Source organism: Ciconia boyciana, chromosome 7 (genome assembly GCF_034638445.1).
Source record: "Ciconia boyciana chromosome 7, ASM3463844v1, whole genome shotgun sequence".
NCBI classification, from domain to species: domain Eukaryota; kingdom Metazoa; phylum Chordata; class Aves; order Ciconiiformes; family Ciconiidae; genus Ciconia; species Ciconia boyciana.
The window spans coordinates 33,010,871-33,025,667 of record NC_132940.1 but is presented as its reverse complement, the minus strand read 5'-3'; the positions used below and the strand labels follow the sequence as shown (position 1 = coordinate 33,025,667).

General features: G+C 39.5%; 1 protein-coding gene across 5 annotated transcripts in view; it reads right to left on the bottom strand.

Annotated features, from left to right (window-relative positions):
* DHX9 (DExH-box helicase 9) overlaps positions 1–14,498 on the bottom strand; it is a 28,695-nt gene extending 14,197 nt beyond the window's left edge. Inside the window, exons 1-14 of one of the 5 annotated variants that reach the window (XR_012043432.1) lie at positions 14,274–14,498; positions 12,317–12,457; positions 10,927–11,037; positions 10,543–10,662; positions 10,002–10,147; positions 6,765–6,811; positions 5,962–6,095; positions 5,259–5,348; positions 5,003–5,164; positions 3,560–3,637; positions 3,049–3,240; positions 2,397–2,538; positions 1,779–1,861; positions 404–560 (exon numbers count right to left, since the gene is read on the bottom strand). Coding sequence is in view for 4 of the 5 variants with exons in the window: in XM_072867905.1 (XP_072724006.1) it covers positions 404–560; positions 1,779–1,861; positions 2,397–2,538; positions 3,049–3,240; positions 3,560–3,637; positions 5,003–5,164; positions 5,259–5,348; positions 5,962–6,095; positions 6,765–6,811; positions 10,002–10,147; positions 10,543–10,662; positions 10,927–11,037; positions 12,317–12,457; positions 14,274–14,384 (1,714 nt within the window). In the remaining variant the exon portion in view is untranslated. Of the gene's footprint in view, positions 1–403; positions 561–1,778; positions 1,862–2,396; positions 2,539–3,048; positions 3,241–3,559; positions 3,638–5,002; positions 5,165–5,258; positions 5,349–5,961; positions 6,096–6,764; positions 6,812–7,848; positions 7,978–10,001; positions 10,148–10,542; positions 10,663–10,925; positions 11,038–12,316; positions 12,458–14,273 lie in introns of those variants that run through there. The other 4 variants (XM_072867907.1, XM_072867905.1, XM_072867906.1 and 1 more) reach the window with 4 other exon arrangements.
* Positions 14,499–14,797: the final 299 nt, after the last annotated feature.

Sequence of the window (14,797 nt, the reverse complement as noted above, 5' to 3'; positions counted from 1 at the left end):
ATTGTTTTTAATACTGGCTCATCTGAAGCTATTTCCATTATTCCAAACATCACAGACAACTGATCTGAAACACCACAACTTGACTATTATTATCTCATTCTCCAATGGAAACTATCCCAAGTGGTAGTGTTTTAGGGTGGTGGGGTTTTGTGTTGTGGGGTTTGTTTGCTGGGTTTTTTTGGGGGGTGGAGGGTAGTATTGTTTGCTTGTTTGGTTTTGTTTTTAAACCAAATGGTGCTGTGAAATGATTCAGTGTTACTGACTTCTTTGCCCAGGGTAAGCCACACCTGTAAGACATGAAAATCCGAAAGAAACGTGTATCTTTCCATACCCATAATCTTAAAGCATATGACTGATAAAATAAAAACTAAAGCAGTTCCTGAAAGTTCAACCAACAGTTTACCTTGGACAGGGTAGGTTCTACCAAAGACCTCAACGACAGGACAGTTGAAGAAGTATTCACAAAACATACTAGTATCAATGGTGGCAGACATGAGGATAACCCTGATTTCAGGATATGCCTGAACTACATCTCGCAGCACCACCAACAGAAAGTCAGTCTGTATATAAAGAGAATAACAGCATCATTAATTTCCTACCCATAAGAAGCAACATCTTCCCAAGAGACCAGAAAGAATTACACAGACATATACATTTACCGAGTGGGAGCTTTGCTGGGCAAGAGAACTAAAAATTATCACAACGATACTTCCTATAACCAGAAACCATTGTCAGTGCTTTATTTTGCAAAAACTGCAATTCCTGGGATAAATGAATCTTAGGATTTTCAGTGTAAAGAAGAGTTATTCTTTTATCAGAATGAAACAAACTAAAGAAAAGCATTCAAAAATAGTTTGCTTCCCTCCTAAGAATACATTACAACCTAAGGTCTTTTTAAACTTGGTTTACATATAAAGTAACCATAGTTCTTAAATAAGTAGAAATGACTCAGTGCAATTGTATGCAAAGTTTTATAGTTCTATTTAAACATAACATTTATTTAGTTTTGCCATGCAGTAAGGCAGGCCCTTAGTTCAACAGATAAAATTCCAATCTCATTCAAAATTTGAAAACTTATATTTTACATCATTAATACAAACTTAATAGATGAAGAGATCAGTAAAATCTGCATTGTAATTCCATCTAAATGAGTCCCCAAATTCTGTCAAAACAAGTTTAAACAGTATGTCAGAACTTAGCAATTTCTCTCACTCTTGGTGTGGCAAAGCTGAAAACTATACAGAAGAATCAAGGGGACAGAAAACATTCCCCATTTCTTAAGTTACATACAATCCCTCCCCAATTCTATTTTCAACTTGTTGCATTTTGCTTCGTGTCAAAACCAAATTGAAATGTGTCACTACCAAGATGGCAGCTTCTGTAAATACCACTGCTGTTCCTTTACAGTAATACAACATTGTCAATAGAAAAAGCACTCCGAAATAAAAGTGACATTCGACATGCTCCCACATTTGGACAAGAAGTGCTTGTACCATGGTGTTCTATTTTCCAGAGAGGACCAGGACATAGAAGGAGATCCTAACAGGCAAAAGAGATAGGGCAGCAAGTACGTACAACTCCTTACTCTTTTAATCAGGTAAGGACTAATTAAGAGAAGACTTTCTAAAAATCTTATTGAAGATGGAAAACTCACATATATGGCAATTAGTAGAATGCAGTTTCCTTTCACATGGTTACTATTACACAAGAACACATGCAAAAGTTAAACAGAACAGAAGCACAGAGAGAAATAGCATCGTAATCACCAGCTTACTCACATTAATGTCTCTCTCATGGATCTCATCAACAATAACATGACTAATGCCACGGATCCCAGCCTCCACCTTTCTCAGAAAAACACCTTAAACAGACATAGTAGTTAAATGTTCACGGAGGTAACAGCTCAGTCTTCCCCACCCCCCCGCCCCACCTCATTTCATCAAGAACAGTTGTACTGGTTTAAAAATCAAGAAGTGTGTAGGCTGCCCAGCGCCTTTTACAGCCCCATCTCTAATTGCCATGCTTCCATTTCTACAAGTGATGGGGAGGGTATAAAGTATTACTACTAGAAAGACTCTTCCTTCTTTCCCACCCAATACTGTTTCCCCTTCTGTCTTTCAAGGACAATCAATATATGGCAATTTTATCTCTTCAGGAGATTATTTCTGTGTGGTATTAGACCTGTATTATCATACTTCTAAACAATAATCTTAATCTTTCTCTGCATAACAGTATGTCAGCAAACTTAACTTACTCTGTTAAAAAAAAAAAGTTGTTAATCTTTTAAACAGATTTTCTAAAAATTTTAATGTAACCATGTTTCTGCTTTTGCTGCTAACTCAAAGAATTCAGACCCATAATTAATAAGCTCCAAACATAAACAAAACAATACAGACCTACAGTGCAGAACATCACACTGGCATGTGGCCGAGGAAGCACAGATTCAAATCGCACACTGTATCCACAGCTTTGCCCAGGTTGTTCTCCTCTCTCATATGACACACGCTCTGCTACAGAAACTGCACTAATCCTCCGAGGCTGAGGGATAAAAATGTTTTCTCCAACTTAATGATAAAGTTTTATAAGTTTATCAGAACACTACCAAAACCAAGAAAGTAAATTATAAAAGCTATAGGTGTCCTGTCCTAAGATTTCTTTACAGAGTACTCATTAAACAGTAATATGTGTAACGGCAGGCTTTTTTCTTCTGAAATGGTCAATTCTGCACATAAAATTACAGAGGAGGGATACAAGGATATATGGGAACTACCAGCTGGCATTTGCCAAATCGTTTCCCCTCAGTCTGCCAAAAAGTTTTCACCTGGGCAAGGTACAAGCTAGATTATCCCAACTGTAGATACATGCAAGAATAACACTCCAAATGAAAATACACATGATGTCGAGGTTTCTCCTACATGTAGTACTGAGGAGATACTTTTATGAACAATATCCTGTAATGATAATCAGATTTCTCAACACATCTTAATGGGCAATTTTTAGCATCCAATCACAAAACTCAAGTGGTTGCATTTGTAACATATTCCTCACCTGTGTCACTACTATGTTGCACTCTGCAGCTCTGTTGGTTTTGATGTATTCATCCAGGATGTACTGTGGCACTTGTGTGGTTTTGCCACAACCAGTGGCACCACGAATTACAACAACAGAATTGTGGCAGATCGCATCCAGAATTTCACTTTCAAAATTCTTCACAGGTAAGGCCTCTCTCTCCTGTTGGATCTGGAAAAAAATCCAGCATTTTTCCAAAAATCTCCAAAAATCAGTCTGTTCTGCTCCACATCCATACTTTGTCTCACTCTCCTACACAGGTTTCGCTTACACAACGGAAAAACTGTGTAAGAAGAAATAATAGTTTGTATTTTTTTCCTTACACAGTGCAACACATCCCCACATCCATCCCAGTGTAACATCCAGCACTTCTGAAAACTTGGTGGGTATTACTACTGAAATCCAGTCTTACACACTTTGTATACAGTCTGTTCAACCTCTTTTGAAAAAGGCAAGCACAAGCACACCATGTCACAGGAAACGCACTTACCCTTTGTAATTCTTGATCCTGCTTCAAACGGTACATGAAATCACTTTTCAAATCCATGCTTATTTGCTCTGGGGTGAGCTGCAAAGACAAGACATTGTTCAGAGGCTTTTTGACTCCTCTGCTTATCTATATCATAACTTCAATATAAAATCAGTCACACCAACATAATGATTCCAAATATCAGTAACGGATCATTTCCTACATAACTCCCTGAAATCAGTTATGCCTATGAGCTATTCTATTGCATTCATTCCAGTCTGTTAAAATTAAATGGCCATCCTCAAAGAAGTTTCTCAGAAAGATCCAATATACTGAAAAAGAATGATTGTTTAAATTTAAATACTTCAACTACTTGAGAAACACACTCTATTCAGCAGTAAGCCAACGAGATACTTAGATGATCATTCAGACAGGAGTTTTTAATGTACAGAATGAGATAATGTAAGCACATAACCACCCACAGAACAGTAGGTGAAAAGGGAAAAGTGAGCAGAGAGAGAAATTTATCAGGCAATTCTTGTATTTCAACTAAGAAAGAACTCTAAAGAAATTAAAATTTGTTACCAAAGGGCTAATTGGTTTCACTGAAAATAAGTTAGCTGCACCACGACTAGCACATAGAAATCCTAATGAGATCTGAAGCCAGCTCAATTTGCAATGTCCGTAAATACATTGATTATGTGTTTTAAGCAGCAACACTCAAATTTACATCAGTTACGTATTTTTTAAATCAATATATAATGATCATTGTTAAATTAATGTCATTTATTGAAAAAACCCACAGTTGAAAGTAGTATTAAATTATTATTTAGGTCATAAGTATTCTGGTTCCCTGTTGTACGAAACTGAAGTTCCTGCCCTGAGAGTCTTTTCTGACCAGGTTATACCAGTGGCTAAATTATGCCTCTGAACTTGGCAACCTAGTATTTATTCCCTTCGTCCTCATTTTATCATGCCACATTGCTGCTTTTCATTTGTTCTGTGGTGAATGGGACTGGAAATGACAAAAAAAGCAAGCACGCTGATTGTGTAGTGACACCAGCTGGGAGCAGTTTCTCCTCCCAGAAAAGAAAGTCCTAGCATGGAAATATGGGAAAGAGAGGCTAGCGAATTATAAATGACATGCCCTTATGCTTACCTTGTAATTTCAATTAGAACTTTGTATGGGCTGCACAACAGCAGGCAAAAAGTGAAACAAAGCAAAGAATTGGGACATCCAAGACACTGCTGCTCAAGAACTTAGTAAAACATGAAGTAAATACAAAGAACTCCTACCAATGAAAAGACTCCCTTCCTCCAGGTCAAGAAGGGAAGAAATTTTATCAGTGGACTGTTTTCTCCTTTGAAATAGCTCATACTTTAAATCCTAGGGGAAAAAAGCATTGAAAAGTTCTGGAAGCATGGGGAAAACAAACAATAAATCAATCATTTAAGCTATCTTACATTTGCCAGAGGACCTTCATCAATATTGCAGCTGGTCCAAGGGTTCCAGTTGGAATGAGGTGGTGACCATGGAACCACTCCCACATGACTTTGTCTCTGCGATGGTTCAAAATGGGCCAACTTTCCAACATTAATCAAAACTGGATTACTGGGATCTTCAGGCTATAAATCCAAAAGCAAGTCATCAAAGAAAGATAGAAGTATTAAACAAGCAGGCCTGATGTTAAATACTGGAGTACCTGAACCACACACTCACCAAAGGCACAATCTCCAGAGACAGTTCCCGTACAGTGTTTTGCAGCTGATTTTCTAAGTCAGAAGACAGTGACACCTCATAGGGTTCCACCTATTAAAGGTTTAAAAACTACATGTTGATATACACAAAAAGACAGACAATGGAAGTCAGAACTGCAGGCTACCAGAGACTACACTTAACCATCAAACAGTTCCTAGTGAAACGAGACCAAAGAGTACCATCAGTTCAAAATTCACATTCTTGAAACATTTTGCTGACTTTTCATCCAACAAGAATGTGTAGAATATTTTTAAATATCTGAGTTTAATTTCAGAGGAAAACATTCCCAAACTTGTAACCAAATACCAAAACAATGCTAATGTGCCAGAGAATTAAACAAAATAGCCAAAAATTGTATGTAGCATAAACATAAATCTTTAAGTTTCTAGAAAATTTATACTGAAAAAAGCATTTGTTACAAATGCTATTTCATTTAATATGCTATAAAACTAATTTACTGCTCCATTCACATACACACACAGTTATATTTCTGATCCAAATCACTGGCCAGACCAGAAACAGTTGCTGGCCTAAAGAATCAAAATTATTAACTCATTAGCTGTTAAATATTGAGAGCAAACTCTAACTCACTCATCCTTGTAAGAGAGTGCTTGTGTGTTATTAAAATGAAAACAACAATTTCTGACCCTTCTACCAAACTCACCAATTCTTCTTTTTTCTTTGTCTGTCCAGAATAAGGTTCTATGACACCAAGATGGTAGAGCTGTCTAACCAACGAAAGGGCACAGGACTGTGCTGCCAGCTTTTTGTTTGATCCATGCTCACGACTGAAAATCCCTGCAGCACACAAAGTTCAGAGCTGTAGTAGCTGATGAGTCAAACAGCTTCCACAGAAGATACTGCTCTGAAATGGGCTTTGCAATTGTTCACACAGGCCAGGTTTCAGGGAAAGAGTCTCAAATCTTGATAAATCCAGAGTTCCAACATAAAATTCAACCACGGCCCTTCATCAGCTGACTCACACTAGCTGTGTAATGTTACTTACTGACTTCCTGGGGAACTTCTGTAATTTTTTTTCTGCATTCTGTGTCTAAGGAAGTATGATTATCATATACCACCCAGCAACATCATACAGATTTCACAGCAAGCTCTACGTAAATGGGTATGGTATGGACAGCATGCCCATTGCCTGTGAACGTATTAGACACCTACATTTCTCAGATATGTGAAGAACTAGTAATTAAGACAAACAAAACCTACCATATCTCACAAGCATTTCTTTGTGCTGAGAAAAAAGATCAGTGGAAGCATGCAATGGACAAGCAGTAGAACGCAACAAGCACAGCACCCAGAAAAAAGATTTCACGTCAGGAAATAAACATGAACCTTCACCTCTGGAAGAGGTTCCAACACATAACTATAAAAGTCTGTACCCACAAGTATGACCTATTCCTCTGTACCAACACCCATCTCTTGCTAAGGTCAAAAATAAATAGGAGCACTTACTTCTGCCCAGCTGCTTCACATAAATGTTCATTTCTGCAATAAAGCTCCTGTAAGAGAAAGAAAGAACACAAAGGTACAATTATCAATAGCTGACACTGACACTGCAAAAATAGCCACTCTTTCCAATTTTTCTACGCAAAGATCTCTGTGTCCTCAGTCAAGAGACTCTCAACTCATCAACGGCCAAGGTAAAATATTAGTGGTTTTAGTCACTTTAACCCCAAGTTAGTAGGCAACAGACTTGCCATCAATAGAACCAGTAGATCTTTTAAGAAGAGTCCTGCAAATGCCACCATCCAGCATTGAAATTTAAAGCCACATTATTAGGAAATACGCTCTGAACTAAGTTTAAGGCAACAATTATAAAGCAGATAGCATGTGAATATAACACTAACATGCATCCCACTGTACCGTTAACTGTATCCCACATTACACTCATGTAACCCACTAGTAGCCTGGGTTTATTAACTCGGATCCAACACTTAATGCAGCTACCCTGTCTTTTGCCACACATTTGGCCAGCTCAGACCACAGACAAAACTAAACCAAGTCATTTTGTCAGAGACCATTAAACATATCTGCACAGAAGGAGACAGAATACTTGAATTTTCATGAAGCTCTTATTGCCATACTCTGGGAAGAGCATATAGTCAAAAGTAACTCTGTGCAGCAAATGTAATAGTTTGCCTAGTAGGCATGTAACCAGTTCATTTAAAGGTCAACTGGTATATTAATTTAGGCTTAAAAAAATGAGAAAGACATATGTCAACAGAGGATGATAGAAACCAAGATCCGTGTTTTTAAGAATCACAAACCTAACCATGTATTCGCACATATTAAAAATGAAAGCCAAATTCTTATAAGACAGGATTTAAACTGGCAAATGTGATTCAAGATGTATGACTGGGCTTTATCAGACTGAGATCCTCTGAAAACTATGCCTTGGTACTTCCACAGCTGCAGGCAGAGCCTTGCATCTGTGTCCTTCATTTCTTGCTGTAAATAAACAAACAAACAAAAAAAGGTTAAGTGAGGGATTTAAATTTCAAGTCAGAACTCCTTCCTGTACTACTAGTGAACTGACCTTCAGGCACAGTGGCTTCATGGGTCAAAGGCCACTGGCTTTCAGGGACACAACAGCCAACTAAGGGACCGATGACAGTATGTTTCTCAGCCAGGCCTATAGTCAGCATTCAATCTCATTCTCCTCCACCTAAGGGGAGAACAGCAACACCAGAAATCAGTTTGCAGCAGAATCCCATGTGATTGTTTAGTACAGCCTCAGCAGCCCATGTGTGAACCCGCACAGATCTTTAGTGTCGCTCACTGCTACCATCTTCAGCAGGAACACAAGGAGGCAAAGGCATCCCACGCTACCAATGGAATCCCAAAAGAGAAAAGCCACATCCCATCCCTTAATATTTAGTTCATACTTTGTGTATTAGGAGAGCCGTGTTTATATTTACAATTTATACTCTCCCATCGTAATTAAAACAAAGTTTCCAAATCCAAATTTTTCAGCTATTACTAAGTTCTTATACCATGTGACTATGATTAATTGACAACAAAAATACATTTCTCCTTTAAAAACCTCTGAGAGCAAGGCTGACATTTCTGTTATAAAGACCATTACTTAAAAAAAAAAATCAGATGGGTAAGATACATGGCAACTGGTATTTCTTTAAAAAAAAAAAAAAAAAAAAACAAAAAAAACCAAAACCAAACTATATTACTGTCCTCAAAACTCCAAAAACATCTGAAATTATTCCTTTCCTGTTATAAATACCAAAAGGATTAAATTCAATAGTTTGCCCTCTCTCAATGAATGCTAGAAGACATTAAGATTATTGCATGCCTATCCGATCTGTTGCAGCAGATAGCTAGTTCCCCCTTCTGCCATTCAATCCAGGGCAATTCACACAAGCTTTCCTGGATGTATTAAATACGAAACTCTGAAATGCTCTCCGGAAGAACAGTAAGTGGGCTGAGAAACATACTGTCATCTATGGCCACCTCATTCTGCTCAAGATTATATGCATTTAAATACATGGGGTTTAATGCTTTTACCTGCAGAAGGCATAACAAAATGAGCTGCACAAATAATCTGCAAGTTACAGAATAAAAGAAGTGCTCAAGAACTACATCTACAACAAGCATATTTAAAATTCCTAGTACTGTACAAACTAATTTTTTATGTTACTCATTTTAAGGGAAAGAAATGTCCTTGCTTGAAAACATAAATGGAGATGAAGTGACTTGAAGATAGGTTTTAAATGAGAATTTAGAACTTTCTGACACCAATACACACATTTTTGATGTTCTAAATGCTTTTAAGACTTAACAACAAAAGAATACCAGAAGTCCTGCAAGTGAGACTCTCATGGAAGACTGCAATAAGAAAATTCACTTGTCTTTCTAAAAAAAGTAACTCTCATAGAAAACAAATTTCTATAATGCAAAAAAACCCCAAAACCCAACAACAAGAATTCAGCAGCAGCAGCATGCTGTTGTTTCTGACCACAAAACATAATTACATTTCACAAGAAATAATACAATGTCCTGAAGTTTTGATGATTTGTAAAGACTATTCCAAACAGGGGTAAAAAATCAAAACTGTCAATTCTTTATGCGCAATCTGTTACACGTTTTTTTCATTTGGGAGAAGCACATATAAATTTTCTGATGGAACAGGCAGAAAGTCAAAAAAGAGTAATACCCAGCTGGTTTCAACTGAAATTTAAGACCCTCAAAACTCTTTCGGGAATATTCTGCCAAACTAATTTTTCCAGTAGAAGATTCCGCTGCCAAAACAGTTAATTATAATAAAAATATAAATAAAATGTCCTTAAAGCACATTTCTACATAAGCAAATGTAAGCACATGTAAGATTTACTCAAAACATACAAAGGCAACTACAGTCATACAAACAATGTCCGCAAGCAATTGAGCACTCTTTCCACTCAGAATGACACCTCAACAGTTAGCTAGAGCACAGCAATCATTTTAAAAGCTGCACACCCATGAAAAACATTAGACAGAAATTTCTTCAGAGTCACTCAGATCTCGGCACCAAGGCTCATCACCCCCATTTCAAGATTTAGGGATGTTGTTGGTCCTGGTAAAGAACACGGCTTTCTCAAATGGCACTATGGAGCACTGCAAATAAGTGTGATTAGCCACTATCACCGAAAATATTCCTAACCCTTCATACACAGAAGGTGACTAAAACTACCAAACCTGTTGTGATCAGGCCCCATTTCAGTGTATTTATATTCTTCCTGAATCTTCTCCTTTTGGAAAAACTGGTTCAGACGTGCCTTGGCATTTTCCAAGGTCCAATTCCCGTGAAGATCAGCATTTAAGTCCACTTCTGACTCCAAGGTCTAATATTGGAAAAAAGTATAATTTACTGGTTTCTAATAGATTTCAGTTTTAAACATTCTTACAAGTCTTTGAAATAGCTTGTCTAGATGCTATAAAATAATTAAGACATTACAGAAAATACTAAGAAGTCCTCAGTATTTCCTTATTTTCACAACAAAATGTCTATACAAACAATTGATATTCACAGTATCCAGAGCAATTTATTTTGTTCTTAGCTTAAACAAGTTACCTTTGTTAAAAGTCAGCAGGTAAAACTGCAGCTTAAGTTAAAAGCAACAGCAAAATATCAAATGAAAACTTCAAGCTTGATTATAAATGCTAATAACAAATGAAAGGGAGTGAAAGATATCTATTTAAGAACAAAAGTAAAGGAGAATTACATAGAATGACTTACTGCCTGCATTTCTTGCTCCTCTCTCTTTGAACAGTAATCTTCCAAATCTGCACCCTGGTCCCACTGAGCTCCATGATTGCCACAGTTTCCAGGTGCTGCACCTGGGCCATTGCCCACCACATGGGAAAAAAACAAACAAACAAAAAAATAACTCTCCCAAAACATGTTCTTAGCAATGGAGAGGTATTGCCTGGAAATCTCAACAGGACATGACCAGTCCCTCAGATCTCATGCAGTCATTCACACCTCTGCCTCAAAACTACAATGACTTCTAACTGTCTTCTGTCTGCAGAGTTATGCTATTTGGGAGAAAAAACCCCGCCCAAATCTATATGCATATATTACATCCACATACATGTAAATTACAGTTTTCACAGTCTTACCTATTTCAGCCTCTATAATCAAATGTGGAGGAAGAGGTCCACCCAAAGTAGAACTGGAACTAGTAACATCTCTAGCTGCTTCACGTCCATCAGGGGTATCACCAGCTGCTGGCTAGGAAAGAGAATGAAGGGAAGTATCAGCACGTTAGTACAGAATAAGTCTTTTCACTATTTAGCTAGAAAACTGTTCAGGCAGTTTAAGGAGCTCATGCATCACTGTGCAATCGTTACCCCCAGTAGTAACCCCCAATAGTAACACCCTTTTAAAAACTGAAAGGAATACAGCTGCTGAATATTTGGCTTTTTGTGGGTGTTCTATAACAAGATTTCCAACCAACAAGTAGCCTGACTTACTGAAGTTCAGCAATTATAAAATCAACAGTTTCAGCACCCAGGATAAAATAACAGATACCAGTCCCTATCACAGATTCAAGGGAACTCAAATATATTTTATGAACACACAAAAAAACCACTGTAAGAAAACATTAATACCCTTAGGAAATGACAAAATTATGGTTAATCACTACAGTTTGAATTCTTTCCATTTTGAGATGTGTACATTTAGCTAACTGATCACACCACCTCTGCTTTATTCAAGATGCAGAACATGCTATCCCTTTCTAGGATCTAGCCATGCAACACATTGCATTGCCATAAAACTAACTGGTACATCAGAAACAATATAGGTCCTGTTACCATAAGGCTTCACCTAGGCTAACGAGGCAGGGACACTGCTTCCACTGATCAAACTATGTATCTTATACAGATATATCCTTAATGAGGCACTAGAAAAAGACTCTTCCAACATATAAAATGTAGCTTCATGCTTTATTTACTGTTCTCTAAAATTGCTGTAAAGATAGTTACCTTCCTCCTCAGCTTTTATGTGATAGTCATTGCTGATGCTTGCATGGTTCATAAAACATCATAAAAAGCAGTGATCCTATTACACATGAGGAGCTAAGGCAGAAAGCATTTACGGTTTAAAAAAAGCCAAATTTTCAATGTCTAGTTTCAATGTCTAGATGTGATTTTTTCTTTTAAAGTACACAGTATTATATATCATAACATGCACTGAAAACAATTCACAGTGTCAGGTGTGAGTGTTCAGCACAGTATTCAGTATTCAAGTCAGGCTGCACCTTACAGGGACTCTGAATTCTCTCCAGCCTCATCAGTTATGCAGACCAACACACAGCTGTTTTTACCAGATCAGCCTACAACATTCACTGTGTATATTCCAGCTTTCCAGTACTGCAAGCCAAAGTCCTGCACTTTCAGTCTTCTTCACTGCACATGGGTGCCAGACTGAACTCCAGGGATGAAATGCAACTGGATGCACAGCACTGCAATTAAAGATTAGCCTTTAGTAAGGAGAAAGAGCAGCTTACTCCAAAAGCAGGAATTTCGTCTCTCTTCATTTCATTCACCCGAACCAAGTAATTGACAAAGTCTCGAGCAGCGTTGCTCTGCGCATCTTTCTTGTTAGTGGAATTGCCCATGCCAATGTAGTTAAAGCCTTCCACTCGAACCTGCAAATAAAATTATAGATCTGTGGCACGTACAAGTGAAAGTGTCTTGACAACCAATAATACTGAAACACCAAATATCAGTTGCTAATATGTACAGGAGAAATATTATTACTAAGTATTGTTACATATCATTATACATATATATATATATTTCTGTAGGTTTTGAATGTATACTTTATACCTATTAAAGAAAACACCCACAGTCCATTCTCAGAGAGCATGAGTGTTTCCCAAAACCTTGTTGAAGAAAATGAATCCATGTAGGAAGGGATACTACCAACACACAGCAGCAAACCCTGCCCAGGTTCACCTTCCTCAATCTTAATCCCAAACCCTCAGACAGCAAGGAGGCTTGTGTGTCCTCTACTGTAGGTCCACGTTATTACAGCTAGCAAGATGCAAGGTATTTCATAAACTTAGAGACAAGCTTTTGAACAGCAATTTTATATCCTGCCAGCTTGCCTGACAGGCTGCTGCAAAACTTGATCACAGTAAATTTATTCAAAATTCAGACTAACCAGATATTTTACACCTGCAACCACTGCCCCTCATCTTAAAGTTATTTTCTTTTTTTCACATTTACAGTCAGCAATTCCATTTCATTTCAGCTTCACTTGGATAGACCACTTATGCATTTCTGATTTCCACTCTTCACTCTGCTGACCATGTAAACAGCTTTTACTATAGCTAGTTTTTCTTCTTACAAAACAACTAAGCAGACTTGCATATAACATTCCAGCTAGCCCAAATGAGAATTTTGCACAACATTGCTAATGCTAGACTGCAGTTGTCCTTCAGTGCTGAATCACACTGGTGGCCAATACCCATTTTCTCATCAAACAACATACTTTGTTAGTATTCTGTTTAAGAGGTTCCAAATAATGAGCTTCCACTTTCAGCACCAACTATGAGTCCACCAGCACAACAGTATCACCAACTAAAGAGTAACTGTACTGGATTCACAACCATCGTACCACACTGTGAAAATCAGTGAATGTTTTAGTGACATCTATGCCTTCATCTGTTAAATTTCTACGGATGCTGACGGGGCATCAACATCCAAAACAGAGAATGGTTCAACAAGGTAACTGTCCATACAACCACTTCACCGGAACAATGCTCAATCTCGGTTACAATCTCTTTAAAATTGGTTTAGTATCACTGTGCTTTTCAGTTTTATTATTGGCAGGGAAGATGAATGGGGGAGGAAGGGTATAACAACAAATTCAAGGTGTTTAGTGCAAATCTATGGCATCACTTATGAACTAGCCTGTTCTGCACGTGGCCTCGCGCTTAGCGTCAGCTCCTTCTCAGAGCCAAGCTGAATTCAAAGCTCCCTGCTGGCACATCCACAATGTCTGGAGCCAGGAACAGAGCAACAGTATAACAGCACACAGAGTAGCAGCCAATCCAACAGGAATTTTTCAATACATCTCAACTCAAGTTCAGCAGACAATCAAAGTTTTTATGCAGGTGACACACAGTACCCCTTGCTGACAATTTTAGGGTCAGCAAGAAGGGTCACACACGCGGTGTAAACACATGCATCACCCTCAGGAAAATCGACTCCTTTTTATTTTAAGAGCTTTGTACCAGGCTGCTTTACTCTCACAGACCCACTAAGTGCATTTTACACCAAGCACAAGAAGCCTGGACGCTTTGCCCGCGGAACGGCCAAGCCCGGACCCCTCAAGCGCTCCTTTCGCCCTCAGCTTCCAGCGCCCTCCCACCGAGGGCCCGGCAGACCCCAGACCCCTGGCAGGCCCCCGACCCCCGGCCCTCCCCGGGGGCGCCGGCGAGGCGGCAGGGCCCGCACCTCGCAGAGGAAGGTCTGCCGGCTCCGGCCGCCGCCGGCGCGGATCTCGTAGGCCGGCGTCACCCTCCTCCTCCCGCACCAGGCGTACAGGTAGTTCTTCACGTCCCCCATGGCTCCGGCCGGGTGGGGGGGCGGGGCGCTCCGGCCGGGCCGCGGCTCGCCCGTTCCTCCCGTCGCCGGCCTACCGGCGGGCAGCACCGCCTTCCCGCGCCTCACGGCGGCGGCCGCGCATGCGCGGCGACGGCGGCCGCAGCGGGACATAGCGGGGTTGGGCCGAGCGGCGGGGGCGGCCCCGGGCCGAAAAGCCCCGTCACCGGACCCCTGAGCCCCGGGGCGGAGCAGGCAGCCATAGCTTCGGCTGCGCTCGCCTTCTCCAGTGCCACAACAGGGCCTCCAGCGACACAAAGCCCTCGCAGACTTGACAGAGCAAAGTAACTGGGGCCTGTTAGGAAAATTCACCCCTTACCTGTGCCCTGTACTGAAATACTCACAGAGCGACAGCATTAGCTGGGCAGGGCCTAGCA